General features: G+C 51.5%; 1 protein-coding gene across 5 annotated transcripts in view; it reads left to right on the forward strand.

Moving 5' to 3' along the window:
* Window positions 1-17122, forward strand: part of GFRA2 (GDNF family receptor alpha 2) — a 117618-nt gene that overhangs the window by 86998 nt on the left and 13498 nt on the right. For all 5 annotated transcript variants that reach the window (XM_075910700.1, XM_075910698.1, XM_075910696.1 and 2 more), the window contains 2 exons: window positions 11779-11888; window positions 13069-13209. In XM_075910700.1, the coding sequence (XP_075766815.1) occupies window positions 11779-11888; window positions 13069-13209 (251 nt within the window). The remainder of the gene's footprint in view (window positions 1-11778; window positions 11889-13068; window positions 13210-17122) is intronic.

Here is a 17122-nt window from a genome sequence, read left to right on the forward strand (position 1 = left end):
CCACTAGGGCCAGTGTCTTCGCCACAAGACCATCTGGTCCCTCTGTCCCAAGCAGATGCAGCTCCTCAGGAGGTCTCTGGACCAGATTTTTCAGTGGACTTAAATGGTGGTGTCAGTTGCATTCTTATTATTACCATTGCTCGGGTCCTTAACTCAAATAAGTTTTGTTTTTCTTCATTTGAATCATTGTTCTGAGGTGGGGCAGGAGAGGAGTTGCTGCGGGTTATGTAGCACTGGGAAGAAGGATCCAAGACTTTGGAGCGCAGGTGGTGTTCTCGTCCATCCTCCCTGTTGAAGGGAAAGGACTGGGCAGGGATTGTCGAATTGAGGACGTAAATGCGTGGTTGCGCAGGTGGTGTCGCAGAGAGGGCTTTGGTTTCTTCGACCATGGGACTCTGTTCCGGGCACAAGGATTGTTAGGAAGAGATGGGATCCACCTAACGAAGAGAGGAAGGAGCATCTTCGCGGGCAGGCTTGCGAACCTAGTGAGGAGGGCTTTAAACTAGGTTCGTCGGGGGACGGTGACCAAAACCCTGAGGGGAGTGGGAAAGTCAGATACCGGGAAGAAATGCATAGAGCAAGGAGCGAGAAAGGAGGACCCCAGTTTCGAATGGAGAAGATAGTGCAATCAACTGGTTACCTGAAGTGTTTGTACACTAATGCGAGAAGCCTGGGCAACAAGCAGGAAGAACTGGAGGCCCTGGCCCAGGCCAAGAAATATGATTTAATTGGGATAACAGAGACTTGGTGGGATGACTCGCATGACTGGAGCGCTGTCATGGAAGGGTATAGACTGTTCAGGAAGAATAGGCAGGGGAGAAAAGGAGGAGGAGTTGCACTATATGTAAGAGAGCACTATGATTGCTCTGAACTCCAGTATAAAGAGGGAGAAAAACTTGTTGAAAGTCTATGGGTCAGGTTTAAAGGAGCAAACAGCAGTGATGTTGTGGTTGGTGTCTGCTACAGGCCACCGAACCAGGTGGATGAGGTAGATGAGGCTTTCTTCGAACAACTGAGCGAAGCTTCCAGATCGCAGGCCCTGGTTCTCATGGGGGACTTTAATCACCCTGACATCTGTTGGGAAACCAATACGGCAGTACACAGGCAATCCAGGAAGTTTTTGGAGAATGTTGGGGATAACTTCTTGGTACAAGTGCTGAAGGATCCGACCAGGGGCCGGGCACAGCTTGACCTTCTGCTCACAAACAGGGAGGAACTAATAGGGGACGTAGAGGTGGGTGACAACCTGGGAAGCAGTGATCATGAGATGGTAGATTTCAGGATCCTGACCAAAGGAAGAAAAGAGAGTAGTAAAATACACACCTTGGACTTCAAAAAAGCAGATTTTGACTCCCTCAGAGATCTGATGGAAAGAATCCCCTGGGATGTTAACATGAAGGGGAAAGGAGTCCAGGACAGCTGGCAGTATTTTAAAGAAGCCTTATTGAAGGCACAGAAAGAAACCATCCCGACACGTAGCAAGAGAGGCAAACCTGGTAGGAGACCGGATTGGCTTACAGGGGAAATCCTTGGTGTACTTAAGCACAAAAAGGAAGCTTACAGAAAGTGGAAACTTGGACAAATGACTAGGGAGGAGCTTAAATGTATAGTTCGAGAATGCCGGGGGGTTATCAGGAAGGCGAAAGCGCAAATGGAGTTGCGACTGGCTAAGGATGTGAAGGATAACAAAAAAGGTTTCTACAGGCATGTCAACAAAAAGAAGGTGATCAGAGAGGGTGTGCAGTCCCTAATGGATGAAGGAGGTAACCTAGTGACAGAGGATGTGGGGAAAGCTGAAGTACTCAATGCTTTCTTTGCCTCTGTATTCACGGACAAGGTCGGCTCCTGGACTCCTGTGCTAAGCGACGCAAGATGGGAAGAAGATGGACAGCCCTTGGTGGGTAAAGAACAGGTTAGGAACTATTTAGAAAAACTAAACGTACACAAATCCATGGGTCCAGACTTAATGCACCCAAGGGTACTGAAGGAGTTGGCAAATGTCATTGAGGAGCCTTTGGCCATTATCTTTGAAAAGTCGTGGAGATCGGGAGAAATCCCGGATGATTGGAAAAAGGCAAATGTAGTGCCCATCTTCAAAAAAGGGAAGAAGGACGATCCAGGGAACTATAGGCCGGTCAGTCTTACCTCGGTTCCTGGAAAAATCATGGAAGGGATCCTAAAGGAATCCATTTTGAGACACTTGAATGAGAGGAAAGTGATCAGGAATAGTCAGCATGGATTCACAAAGGGCAAGTCGTGCTTGACCAATCTGATTAGCTTCTATGATGAGGTAACTGGCTCAGTGGACATGGGAAAGTCAGTGGATGTTATATACCTTGACTTTAGCAAGGCTTTTGTTACGGTCTCCCACAATATTCTTGCCAGCAAGTTAAGGGAATGCGGATTGGATAAATGGACGATAAGATGGATAGAAAGATGGCTAGAAGGCCGGGCCCAGCGGGTAGTGATCAACGGTTCGATGTCAGGATGGCGGTCGGTTTCTAGTGGAGTGCCCCAAGGTTCGGTTCTAGGACCGGTTTTGTTCAATATCTTTATTAATGACCTGGATGAGGGGATAGATTGCACCCTCAGCAAGTTTGCAGATGACACTAAGCTAGGGGGAGAGGTAGATACGCTTAAGGGCAGAGATAGGGTCCAGAGTGACTTAGACAAATTGGAGGATTGGGCCACTAGAAATCTCATGAGATTCAACAAAGACAAGTGTAGAGTCCTGCACTTGGGACGGAAGAATCCCATGCATAGTTACAGGCTGGGGACCAACCAGTTAAGTAGTAGTTCTGCAGAAAAGGACCTGGGGGTTACAGTGGATGAGAAGCTAGATATGAGTCAACAGTGTGCCCTTGTAGCCAAGAAGGCTAATGGCATATTAGGATGCATTAAGAGGAGCATTGCCAGCAGATCCAGAGATGTCATTATTCCCCTTTATTCGGCTTTGGTGAGGCCACATCTGGAGTACTGTGTCCAGTTCTGGGCCCCCCACTACAAAAAGGATGCGGACGCATTGGAGAGGGTCCAGCGGAGGGCAACCAAAATGATTAGGGGTCTGGAGCATATGACCTACGAGGAGAGGCTGAGGGACTTGGGTCTGTTTAGTCTGCAGAAGCGAAGAGTGAGGGGGGACTTGATAGCAGCCTTCAACTTCCTGAAGGGAGGTTCCAAAGAGGATGGAGAGAGGCTGTTCTCAGTAGTGACAGATGGCAGAACAAGGAGCAATGGTCTCAAGTTGTGGTGGGAGAGGTCCAGATTGGATATTAGGAAAAACTATTTTACTAGGAGGGTAGTGAAGCATTGGAATGGGTTACCTAGGGAAGTAGTGGAGTCTCCATCCCTAGAGGTGTTTAAGTCTCGGCTTGACAAAGCCCTGGCCGGGTTGATTTAGATGGGATTGGTCCTGCCTAGAGCGGAGGGCTGGACTTGACGACCTTCTGAGGTCTCTTCCAGTTCTGATTCTATGATAAGGGGATGGTTGGATGAAATAACATGATCTTGGTAACTAATTGACCATTCATTTCCAGTTGGAAATAGGTCAATGGAGGGATGATAGGAGTTGCTATAGGGAACTTTCTGGGTGTCTGGCTGGTGAGTCTTGCCCACATGCTCAGGGGTTAGCTGATCGCCATATTTGGGGTCAGGAAGGAATTTTCCTCCAGGGTAGATTGGCAGAGGCCCTGAAGGTTTTTCGCATTCCTCTGTAGCATTGGGCACAGATCACAGCTGAAGGACTCTCTGCATGTTGGGGCCTTCAAAGTATTGGAAGGCTTCAATATCTGAGACATAGGTGAGAGGATTATTCTAAGAGGGGTGGGTGAGATTCTGTGGCCTGCACTGTGCAGGGGGTCAGACTAGATGATCATAATGGTCCCTTCTGACCTTAAAGTCTATGAGTCTATGAGGAGGGGTTCAGGATACAGGCTGCCCTGAGGAGAGAGGAGAACCCCAGTCTTCTCTCACGTAGTAGCTTGGGGCCACGTGAGAAGCGCCTCTCCATGGCTGCTGCAGCTGCAGCAGGCATAGCCGGGTGAGGGGGAGGGTCTGGGAGACAGACAGACACACAAACAGACAGACAAACTCTCTGAAATATAGAGTAGATAGCTATCCCTTTCTCAGTCCTTCCCCCCTGCTGGCCCAATGGGGTTATAGCTGTCCCCATCCCCATCTCTGGCCCTTTGCTGCCCCCTGTGGTCATTCTGCAATGTAACTGTCCCTCCTGCCAGACCCCTTCCCTTTCCATTTCAAACAGTCCAATTCCAGGCATGTCCCATTGTCCTGGCACAGCCAAACCCTGCCCTGGCTTTAAGTTATGAAAAGAGGAAGCTACCTGCCAATTTGGGTGGTTCTAGCTCTTAGGGTATGTCTACACTGCCACCCTAGTTCAAACTAGGGTGGCTAATGTAGTCATTCGGAGTTGCAAATGAAGCCCAGGATTTAAATATCCCGGGCTTCATGTGCATCTTGCTGGGCGCTGCCATTTTTAAATCCCGTTAGTGCGAACTCCGTGCCCGCGGCTACACGCAGCATGGAGTAGGTAGTTCGAATTAGGCTCTCTAATTCGAACTACCGTTACTCCTCATGGAGAGCCTAATTCGAACAACCTACTCCGTGCCGCGTGTAGCCGCGGGCACAGAGTTCTCACTAACGGGGATTTAAAAATGGTGGCGCCCAGCAAGATGCAAATGAAGCCCGGGATATTTAAATCCCGGGCTTCATTTGCAACTTCGAATGCCTACATTAGCCACCCTAGTTCGAACTAGGGTGGTAGTGTAGACATACCCTTACCGATTAGGAGGAGTGCTTGAACAGACCCACAGACAGATGGACAGATGCACATTTCTAAAATATATAGTAAGGATTATCGTTAATTCTTTATATTACCCTAGTGTCCAAAGGCCCCATGTTAACATGGGTGCAGCCTATTCACACAGCGCTGGGAAATGTAGCCTGTAGACAGGCATTAAGTGGGTCATCAAACTGGTGCAAGTGCTGATTCAAAGCAAAAAATGCGTGTCACTTACATACTAAGGGTTTAATAAGCATCAGAAGGAGGATGTAAGGTACAGTGCATAGGACGACTGTTTATCTTCCAGCTCCCTTGGGGTTGTTGCATGTTCCACTTCTAATCCTTTGGCATGTACAACTAAACACACTCATTTCTGAACACACACGGCATGCCAGATGGGCACAAGTTATTCTACTTTCCTCACCCATTTCTTTCCCAACCGCTTGCCTCTTGTCCTCAATTGCTCTCTAGTGCTGATGAGGCCTAATATGGAACGGCTGTGTTCCACCCCAGGGATGGCTGCATTTCGCCAGGATCTGTCACTCATTCTGTGGAGTGCTTTGGTATCAGCTGTGACGAAAAGCATTGTGTAAAGGAAGGCTATAACTGCAGATCCATCCACTTCATTCAATCGTCACTTCATTTGTTCCTCCATTTAATTGGATCAAAAACCTCTGGAAACCAAATCATTCGTATTTAAAAAAGAACACAATTTCCGCCCTTTATTTTGATCAATTTGGATGGCTTCAGGCAGGGAGTATTGGATAATTCAATCACTGGTTGTAGAAAGCTGACATTTAATTAACAAGGAAGCAAAAAGTTAAAAAAATGGAAAGAGATGAGAAAAAATTGTTCAGGGAAGACTTCCTTGGAAAGCTGAGGTCTTCTCTATCCAGAGCACTATGATGTCAGGAGAGCTGGCTACATCCAACCAACGTGGCGGTGTATTGTGAACAAGACACAAGAAATCATTCCTCCACTCTACTCTGTGCTGATTAGGCCTCAATTGGAGTATTGTGTCCAGTTCTGGGCACCACATTTCAGGAAAGGTGTGGAGAAATTAGAGAGGGGACGGAGAAGAGCAACAAACATGATTAAAGGTCCAGAAAACATGAGCTATGAGGAAAGAACTGGGTTTATTTAGTTTAGAAAAGAGAAGATTGAGAGGGGACATGAGAGCGGTTTTCAAGTACAGGCAGTCCCCGGGTTACGTACAAGATAGGGACTGTAGGTTTGTTCTTAAGTTGAATTTGTATGTAAGTCGGAACTGGTACATATTGTAGGGGAAACTCTAGCCAAACATTTCTCCAGAGCTCAGTTTTATTCTTCCACACCTCACTTCCCTCAGTCCTTTATTCTCAAGCTGAGGTGTCTGCTGAGAAAAGTCGCTCCGCATCTCCCTGGTCTGCTGGGGGGGGGGGGTCTCTAGCTTCGCATCTCCCTGGTCTGCTGGGGGGAAGCAGCTAGTGCGGGGTTGCCTCACCCCGTTTGTAAGTAGGGATCCGATGTAAGTCAGATCCATGTAACCCGGGGACTGCCTGACCCTAAAAGGGTGTTACAAGGAGGAGGGAGAAAAATTGTTCTCCTTGGCTTCTGAGGATGGGACAAGAAGCAATGGGCTTAAACTTTAGCAAGGGAGGTTTAAGTTGGACATTAGGAAAAACTTCCTACCTGTCACGGTGGTGAAACACTGGAATAAATTGCCTAGGGAGGTTGTGGAATCTCCATCACGGGAGATATTTAAGAGCAGGTTGGACAAACACCTGTCTGGGATGATCTAGATGGTGCTTGGTCCGTCCATGAGGGCAGGGGACTGGACTTGATGACCCTCGAGGTCTCTTCCAGCTCTAGTGTTCTAGGAGTCTATGATTTAGAGATCTGCAAAGTTCAGCTCTGACTTGGCCAAAACTGTTTTATGTTTGCTGCTGAGTTTTTTCTTCTTCTGTTGACTCATCTCTTGTTCAATTACTGCCTCTGTCCCTGGGAGGAAACTCCATTTTTTCTTGGCCCGCTTTCCCAGTGGTAGACATTTGCCTGCCCGGCTCTGCCAGTTCAATTTTAGATTGAAATGACATGGTTTGCAATGCGGCTTTGATGTAACAGAGAAGAAAATCCCTCTTGGAGGCAGCAAAGCTTACAGCTGTAAGGCGGTAATGAAAGCAGACTCCTTCCCTCCATATGCAGCTCCTGGTGACTAGCATTTGTTTGCGGGGGAATCGAGCTATTCTCCATCTCCCTTTTACTTCCCTCCCTTTCTCTCTCTGTGTAACTAATCCCAAGAAAACCTCCAAAGGAATAGAAACCAAACATTGGACAGAAGACGCCAATAGAAACGGGGGGCGCTAACATTTCCAGACCAACGCTGTGTTCACGCTGCTTGTATGTCCCTTGGTCTGTCCTTGCGAATCTACAGTCCAGGGACTTTCTCGTTCTGTGTTTTTGCAGCACCTCACGCAGCGAGCTAAGTCCCCAGGTGCTACCCTAACACAGATAAATAACGATATCCAGGCTCTCGTATGGGCCTCTTCAGCTTGGTAGCCGAGAGCCTCCCGTTATATAACAAATCACAGAATCTCAGGGCTGGAAGAGACCTCAGGAGTCATCGAGTCCAGCCCCCTGCCCAAGGCAGGACCAAACCCAACTCAATCATCCCAGCCAGGGCTTGGTCAAGCCGGGATTTAAACACCTCTGGAGATGGAGATTCCACCCCCTCCCTAGGGAACCCAGCCCAGCGCTTCCCCACCCTCCTCAGGAGATGTCATGGTGGCTGTCTCTCTCTCCCCTGCCACCGAGAAGCAGGAGATGACAACAAGGGGTATGAGGGAAAACAAAGGCCGCCCAAGGCTGTTCAGCCGGTCTGAGGCAGGGCCAGGTAAAGTACTGAAATTGCTTGGCTTTCAGTCTGCGGCCTCAGCTTAGAAGCAAAAATGAGCTTAGAAGCAAAGAGGGAGGCTTTATTTGCCTCTTGATGCTGCAAAACACAGTGCTCTGGTGTCTCCCCCCCACAGCTCCTCATCCCAACACCGCAGCCCTCCTCCCCCTCTCTTCTGGCCTGTGTTTTCACCTTCGTCCTGCCCATCCTGCGCCGGAGAGCTCCCCACAGTGGTGCACAAGAGCCCGGAGGAGAGCTAGTGTGGGTGCGGGGAACCTCTGGTTTCTTATTCCCTTTGGAAACCAGCAGCTTTTAATTTCAGTGTCACTGACAAATCGCAAACACAGCTACCTCCCCCCGGGTGCTTCCACAGCACGTCGGCCTCTCGCATTCCAGGGGGCCGATAAACACCAGCCGTGGAATGATACAGCCCTGTGAGGATGCTGGCAGCCGCATGGCCAAACAAGGATATGCAACTGAAATTAGGCAGGGCTTAAAGAGTGAGTGATATTCCGGCATGCCAGCCACTGCTGCCCACGGCTGCTTTAATTGACAGGGCTTTTTTTTTCATCCTCCCCCTCTTTTTCTGATTTATATTTGACCCTCTGTGCCTCTTGCTCCGTATTTGTCATTTGAAGAAGTGGGTTGTGCCCACAGAAGCTCGTGATATGAGCTATAATTTTGTTAGCCTCTAAGGTGCTACAGGACTTCTTATTTTTAAGGTTTTTTTTTTAAATATTAGGGCAGAATACAGGGTTACTTGGAGTCCTTGCGATGTAACTAAGGCTTTTTCGAAAAAAAATTGAGCTTTTTCAAAAAAAATGGCAGTCTGGACCCAGATCTGTCGAAAATCAACCCTTTTTTGACACATCCTGTAAACCAGGAATACACGATCTGTTGAAAAAGGGTTTATTTTCAAAAGATCCACATCTAGACTGCCTTTTTTTCGAAAAAGCTCCATTTCGGAAAAAAGCGGTGGCCATGTTTATGCTAATGAAGTGCGGGATATATAAATCCCTGATTCATTAGCAATTTTGATGTGCCTAATCTACGTCTCTCTGTTTACAGAGAGGTATAGTCTAGACATAGCCTAATAGTGCACGATGCATGGACAGCCGGGTAACTGTATAATGGTGTAGCTAATGCTGTACTACACCTAGTATTTCCTGTGCAGCTGCTATGGCCTAGGATAGTAGACACAGGTAGGGTGTGACTGACTGATTGTAGCAGTGCGGTGTTAACCAGCACAGGGTGATGTAGATCCAGGTTTTATGGAATCCAAAGCACCGCACACAAGAAAGGTCAGCACAGGCCTGAGCCATAGGCAAGCTGCGATTAGTTCTCAGCACTTCTGAAAACTTCGTTGAGGGACCCGTCATCTCTCTGCATCTCTGGCCAGGTCACCGTTGGCGGAGAAAATCACTGTAAGACATGCAATTCCAGCCAGGACGGGGGCGCCCTCCGCGTGCGATTTAGCGGGTCTTTACTAGACCCGCTAAATCAACCGCTGGAAGATTGACCACCGCAGCGTCGACCTCCGTGGCAGTGAAGACGAGCCGTCTGTGAACCAGGGGGATGGCGCTGCCCTTGCGTGTCTTATCAGTTGAGGTTTGGAAGCTGTCTGGAGCAGAGACTTCCTCTCGCGCTGTGCTGTCCCAGCCCCGGGCATGGCGGGGGTCCCAGTCTGATGGCAGCCTGGTGGCGCTACCGCCATGTAAGAGGTTCTTGCTTAGGCCCCATAATGCTACCTCCCTGCACTGTACGTGGACCCAGACTCTAACGGCATGAGCCTTAAGGCATGAGACAGCGCAGCAATTGTTATGGTTCCAGGCCGTACAGCAGGGCCACTCTGGTGCTCCCGAGTGGGCCAGAGAGAGCGGACAAGCCAGGCTGTCGAGAGCAGTTTGAAGGGAAGAGGGTTTTTTTCCCCCCTGATGTTCTGACTGGCGAGGCTCTGAAGCCGTCTGTTTCTGTGCCCCCTGGGGCTGAGGGATGGCAGAACCCAGCCGCTCGGAACGAGCCGGACGGCACGTCAGCCTCGGCCGTGCGGAGAAGCCACCTCTCTCCGAGATCAACTAAACCCGAGCCGCTCCGGCGCTGCGAGGAGGGGGAGGGGGCCCTGAAGTGCCTGTCACCCAACCCCCTCGGTGGGTGTCTAGTACATCACACTTTGAAAGCTTCAGGGCCGCATCCTGCAAGGCGCTGGGCTACTCTTCCTTTGGAGCTGGCATGTGCTGGCGGCACCTCTGAGAGCCGGATCCCATCCTGGCTGAGGAACAAGCTGCAAACCGCTCAGAAATCCCCTGGGAGTGGGGGGAAGTGCACATCAGGCTCTCGGAGGGCTTGGGATCGGGGCCCCCAGGGCGGTGCGTCATGCGCCCCCAGCAGCGGCAAGGAAGGGAGACTCCAAGGACAGCTGCCAAGTGAGCACACAGGGCAGCTTTGATCGGTGAGCCGCACGGCTGCTGTGACTACCCTCCACAGAGCCTGGGTTTTGCTGTGCGCATAGTGCACGGTGCGGGGCCGGGGGCCGGGTTTCCTGGCATCTTTTCCCCGGGCCTTCTTGCTCCAAGCCAGCCTCTCTTACTGGCCGGGGACGCGGCGCCTTCCTCTCTGGGTCTCCCTGTGCGAGTTAGAGCCAGATGAGAGGAATGATGGGGAGGCATTGGGGAACGTTCCCCCCTTTCCTTGCCAAATTTGCATGTGTACGAAAGGCCTTGTCTCGCTCTGTCCCGGGGGGCATCCTCATGTGTCAGGGCACAAGCCAGCCACTAATCCATGTGGGTCAGGAAGAATCTGACCCCGTGGACAGGTTGTTCGGGAATTATCCACTGGGGTTTCTCACCCCTTCCTTTGGAACAGCTAGTGCTGGTCCCTGGCAGAGCCGGCTCTGCTCTGCTGGGTTAATTGTTAGGTCCCTAGGAGAAGCCATCTGCAATGTCTACAGGCTTGGATTAGGCGCTTTGATTTTTCTCTCCCTATGTGTATAGCCAAGTCATTTCTTCACTGTCAATCCAGCCTTACCTAAGCCCCATGGAAGTGGGGGAGGTCTAGGTTGCATATTAGGAAAAACGATTTCCTAGGAGGGTGGGGAAGCACTGGGATGGGTTCCCTAGGGAGGGGGTGGAATCTCCATCCCTGGAGGTTTAGAAGTCCCAGCTTGGCAAAGCCCTGGCTGGGATGATTTCATTGGGATTGGTCCTGCTTTGGGCAGGGGGCTGGAGTCGATGACTCCTGAAAACTCTGCCAGCCCTGGGATTCTGGGATTTGAAGTGCTACTAGCTCAGACTCTGAATCTACTCACCCAGCCTTTGGCATGATCCTGAAAAACACCCCGACCCTCTCTAGCCCCCACACTTCCAAACCCCTAGAAATAGCTCACTCGCCCATCAGGAAATCTTATTGTGAAAGGTGGGATCTTGCAAGGGTGTGTGACCAGCCTGGCCGTAATCTGCAAACAGATCTGAGACCCTTCCCAATCTTGCGGGACCTCGGCCCACACTGCCCCTTTGTGCTTTCTCTGCAGCCTGAATCTTGCTCCCGAACGCTTGCGAAGAGAACTCGTGTTCTAACACAAGTGTTGCCCCTCCCCACAGTCCCAGCCATGCGGAGAAAGCACTCGAGTCTGCTGGTGCTTTTCCTTCAAGCTGGCAGGTCTTAGGGTGAGCAAGGGATCCGAGGGGCGTCAGTATCTTCTGGGTGGGAGCGACGTCCCCCAACGTACCCATGTCTATGCTGCAAAGGGAGGTTGCTGTAAGATGCCGCGCGTCAACATATTGGTGTGTGTGTCTGCTCTCAGATTTGTCTCCCGATGACATAAATGCCCTGTTCCAGTGATGCAGTAGCACATCTCCCTGAATGGGGTGTGCCGTGGTGGAGATACATTGGTAGACACGGCAGGAGTGTGATCGATGGCAGAACGAGATCATATACATTAAAACATCACTGCCAGCCCCAGCTGTTCCTCTCCCTTAGCTCTGTTCTCGGATCCGTTCTCTTCCCGTCCTTTTTCTCTCTGTGTGAATAGCGCGGCACCTACTGCGTCTCGGGGAGGGGGAACCGGCCGCACCCACCGAACCCCCTTCTCTCGCTTGTGTTTTGTAACCAGGTCGAGAATGGCCGATTTTCACAGCAACTGTCAAGTCTCTTTCCAGTCACTTACCAGCTGCCCGGAGGATACTTACCAGGCATGTCTGGGCTCCTACGCAGGGATGATAGGTGAGTCGGTCTGGTGGCTTAGCACCGCAGGGTTGCCTTTCTCAGTGTCCGGCTTTGGGGGAGCAGGGGGGTTGGTTTATGGATGGGGGCTTTGGGGGCTGGATGCTTTGCAGCTAGAGCAGCTTAGTGCTGGGGAGTGTTGCAGATGTGGGGAGGCCAGCCAGGCCCAGGGTGCAGGCTGGAGAGCTGGGTTGGATTCCTATCTTTGCCTCCTGCATGATCTTGGGTAAGTCTCCGGTTTCGCACTGCTAAAGGACTGGGGCTGGCCTTGCTATGAAGAACAAGCTCTGTTGCTAAAGCAGGATCTATTCACCCCGCCTTTGGCGTGAGCCTGAAAAACACCCCCACGTGGAGAGAACTCTGGGAGCAGAGGTCCATGTGGGAGAAAGCAAGCGATGGGGGCAGAGGTGTTTGGCAGGCTCAGCCAACGCCGGTGCTCTGGTCTTGGGAGGGAGGTTGGGTACCAGCGTGCAGGCTGCATTGGGGGGAGTCTGGGGGCTGCGAGTTTCAGGGGGAGCAGATCCGGCCGCCTTGTCCATCCAGCTCAGTTTCACTGCTCAGCCCAGCTGGGTTTGCTTCACTCTGCAGAGCCGCTGAGCGGCGTGGCTGTCACCCTGACCCCCGGAGTCAAAGGCGTCCGGAAGATGAGGGATGGTGGGTGGGCCAGCCCCCCGTGGGAAGCTGTCGGAGCTGCCCTGCACACGGGGCCTGAAGAGAGAGGGGCCTGGGCAGGTTCAGCCAGCAAGAGTCCCAGAGAGAAGGACGGAGCAGCGACCAGGCCAGCGCAGAGGGACCAAGAGCCACGTGTCTGCTTAGACAGGGCGACTCCAGGGGCTAGTTATGGGACATGGAGCCTTTCCCCCACTACTGATTGCTACTCTCCCTCCATCTCCCACTGAGCTCCCCGCCTCCCCTTCGGTGCTGCCGATGCCACCCTGGAGCTGGTTCTAGAGAGAGCAGCTGGAGGGGGAGTCCCTGGTAGGGGCAGATCTGGACGCTGTTCCCTTTAGATCTGCTGGGATCCGGGCGAACCCCCTGGAGCATGGAATACGAGAGCCGCCCCGGTGCAAAGTCCACCCTGCTGTGAGCGGGGAGACGGCCAGGGCAGCGGGCAGCTGTTCCTCCCCATTAGAACATTGCTCTCCTGGCCCCTGATTTGGTTTTCCTTCCTCCTGAGCAGGGTTCGACATGACGCCCAACTACATCGACTCGAGCATCGTCAGCATAACCGTCTCGCCCTGGTGCTCCTGCCGAGGGAGCGGCAACATGGAGGAGGAGTGTGAGAAGTTCCTGAGAGACTTCACGGAAAACCCATGTCTCCGTAAGTCCCCGCCTGCCCTGCGGCCCAGGGCTTGGGCCTGTCGGGAGCGCCGACCGCTCTCCCGGCCGTTAGAAGGGTGGGGAGCAGAACGAGAGGCCGGCTGCAAGGGACTCCAGAGGGAGGTCTGTGGCGTGCAACACGGAGGCTCATCAGTGTATCCGGGGGAGCTCATCACTCCTGGATCGAAGCTGCTCCCAGCCACCTGCAAACTCCTCTGGCTTCACCACCATACTTGCCTAAGGCTATGTCTATACTATAGCCTTTTGGTGGAAAAACATATGCAAATGAGGCTAAGCGTGGAATATTGCCACGCCTCATTTGCATAATAATTGGCACTCATTTTTGTGCAAAAAAACCCTCTTGCACAAAAACGCGTGCTCATTAATTATGCAAATGAGGCACGGCGATATAGCCACATTTGCATAGGTTTTTCTGTAAAAGGGCTCTAGTGTAGACATAGTCTAAGGGTAACGGCGACAGGCGGAACCGAACCCACGACCTCTGGAGCTTAGTGCACGAGCCGCCACAGCATGCGCTAAATGCCCGCTGGCCCTTAGCTCAGGCTGCAGAGTGTGTGTGTGGGGGGGGAGGGGGAGGCTTTTTTGAGGCGGGGCCACTGACCCACAGAAGAATCAGTTGTGGGCTGCACAAAAGTGAGAAGTTAACTCCCCGAACCCAAAAACCACCTCACTGACGTGGCCCCCGACTGAGAAGGAGAAAGACCCTCCCCACATTCCCCTCCCACACCAGAGCCTGGGGGTGGGGCGAGCTGGCAGATTTTGGGGGCCATCCCAGGCTCTGGGGTGAGGCAAAAATGAGGGGCTCGGTCTATGGGAGGGGAGGCTGGGAAGCAGGCTTGGGGTGTGGGGCAGGTGGGAGGGGGTTGGTGGGTCTGGGAGGGTGGTAGGGCGCAGGAGTGGAGTGGGGGTACAGGAATGGGCTGGAGGTGGGGATTTGGGGTGCTCCAGCCCTGTGGGAGGGGAGGTCTATGGGGGGGAGGAGGATGCAGGGCTGGAGCGCCAGCACCAGCTCCCCGATGCTGGTGGGGGAAAGCCCCAAGCCTCAGGGGCCGGATCCAGGCAAGCTGGGGGACGAATCCAGCCCCTAGGCTGTAGGTTCCCCACCCCGGGGAAACTCTCTCTCTCTCTCTCTCTCTCTGCAAGTGGTCGCAGTGCCTCTCCATAGGACAGTGTCCCACCCCCAGCAGGTGGGTGCGTTACACCAGCTCCCGCCCCGTGTCTCTGCAGAGGAAGAGTACGCAGGAAATCCCTTCTGGCTTGGGCTTGCTTGCTGCTCAGCCGTAATTATTATGCTGTACGGAGTTTGGGCAAACCTTACAACCTTGCAGATTGCTATTGACGCGGTCCCTTTGATGAAGGAGGCTCGGGTATGCTCAGCTCCGGGAGCTTCCTTTGCTCCGTTACGTATGATAATTGCTTCCATTTAATTAGTCGTTATTCAATTTAAACATCTGAAAATGTTGCTGTCGAGCTCCCTCGCCCTAGTGGGAGCAGCGGCCCCCTCCCGGCGGAATGGTCAAGCTCATTTCGTCTGTTTCGGGGATAACAGTCGGCAGCAAGCAGACCTGGGCTATTCTGCCCTTTGCAATCCGGTCTTGCCCTGCAGGGTTAGCCTAGTAGGTGCTGCAGAGAAGGAAGCCAGAGTCCTGCTTGGCTTGGTGCTATGGGATTGGTAAATAAAGAAATAATATGATCATTATTATTGGTATTAATGCACCTCAGTCCTGACCAGCAGGACCCCTGTTTTTCCAGATCTGAATTCCCCATATTCAGTTCTTCCATCCCTCCCCTACAGCTGGTAGCATCCCCTGCTTTTCCAGTGATGGCCCCACTCCACCATCATGTTTCCAATGTTGCATAATCCTGCCCACAGATCCTCCTGCTTCCTCCTCCCCAACTGTACCAATGCACCTCAGTCCAGACCTGAACAGCCACCCACATTTTGTACAGCGTTATGTAGGACACATTATGCAATTGAAGAAAACTGCATATTTTCATTTACTCTTCAACTTCCCCTTACAAATATACCCTGAGGATTCCATGCTGGGGAAGGGCATTGGGCAGAGTTAAGGTTATCTAGGCATCTCCCTCATGACACAGGCTTTAATTATAGCTTCCCCATGCTGTTTCCGCCATGAGCTAGCACGATTTGAACCCAGGGCCTTTAATGCCACAAAATAGACCCCAGCCAGCTGAGAAGAGGTTATTTTCCTCTTTGTGGACCAGTCCCTAGAGGGGAACGTGCTTCACGAGTACCGATCCTTCTGGCAGCCAACCAGATTGATCACGGACAGGGAGGAGTCGGTTCTGTTGGTCCCGATTGATGCTCCCGAATCTTGGCAAGACGGATCCAAAGAGCCATGGCAAAGCAGCCTCTTTTACAGCAGGAAAGACTTAAAAACCACAAATAGTCTAGCAGCACCTTAAAGACTAACACAACACATTGATGGGATCATGAGCTTTCGTGGACACGGCCTACTTCTTCAGATGGCTGAAGCATTTTTCCTTCATTAGGATCAGTAAGTTTTGCACCGTCATGCGGTAATCCATCGCCGTTTGACGAGTACTTGTTTTCTCAAGTTCTTCTCACGTCACAGCTCCCTTGTCCCAATTAATGGGCGCTTGCCTTATCTTTTAGAGTCGTCAATCTGCCCTTCATCCGCATCTCACCAGAGATGTACAGCAATCTCCTGGTGCCATTACATCTGTCTCCCTAGACCGTCTGGTCCAGTGATGGTCTTCCTACTTATCTTCTCAGACACAGTCCTCATGCTGCACTCACAAGAGCAAAAATTACATCGTGGCTTCTCTCAAAACAGAACTGGTCCAAAACCCATTCTTACTCTTACATTAAAAAAACAAAAAAATCCTAATGGTAAAAGAAGGACAAATAGACCCTTTTGATCTAATCCTGCTTTAAGATTAAATACCCCCCCCCTCCACTGCAGCCTCCCGCAATAGCCTGCTTAATGCATTTTTACCAACAGCATGAAGCTGTTCCTTTCTGCAAATCAGAAAAGATGGCTGGTGAGGAACACTGAGACACACGACACCGTATAAAGCTACATTTTAGCTACCTGGCTAGAGTCCCACTAGCACTCATTCCCCACCTCCTCATGCAGCTCAGTTAAGCTGCCGTGGTTGCAGCGTGCCATTGATACTCTACAGAGAGCCAGGTCTTCTCCTTCCTGTGTCCTGTATCCCTCAGCCTTGATCCCTGTCTCCACTCCAGGGATAATTCCTTCCAGCCCTGTGACCTCCGAGTTCCACAGCTCTCATCAATTTCAGCTCCTATTACCAGGACTGCCAGCCCCAAACCTCCCGAGCCAGAGCCCCACAAATCATGAAATAATCGTAATACGCGTGAGACGGACCCCCACGCTCCCACAACTTTGAGGCTTTTTGTTCTTTGCCTTCTTGTTTCTGAGCCTTTAAGGTATACTCGGGTCATGTTTCCAAGCTTATCTCTGTAACCCGCTGTGACAGATGCGGTAGAGACATGGAATATTCAAAGAGCACTACGCTGACTTTATAAATGTTATATGTATCTTGACGGGCTGCGTAGGGATTGTCACACCGGGAGGGCTAGAGTCGTAGCTTTCATTTGCACAGAAGTGAGATTCTCATGTAGTCACTTGTTGTAGGCTCTGGGTTTTAAATAAAACACCGAGCGTTGTGAAACTCACACTCAAATCATGCATGTTGGCAACTCTACCTAACTCTTCTACTCTCTTGCTTGCGAGGAGAGGCTGAGGGATTTGGGCTTATTTAGTCTACAGAAGAGAAGAGAGAGAGAGAGAGAGTGTGTGAGGGATTTGATAGCAACCTTTAACTACCTGAAGGGTGGGGGGGGCGGGTCCAGAGAGGATGGAGAGAGGCTGTTCTCAGTGGTG

Source organism: Pelodiscus sinensis, chromosome 28 (genome assembly GCF_049634645.1).
Source record: "Pelodiscus sinensis isolate JC-2024 chromosome 28, ASM4963464v1, whole genome shotgun sequence".
In the NCBI taxonomy this organism is placed as follows: Eukaryota; Metazoa; Chordata; order Testudines; family Trionychidae; genus Pelodiscus; species Pelodiscus sinensis.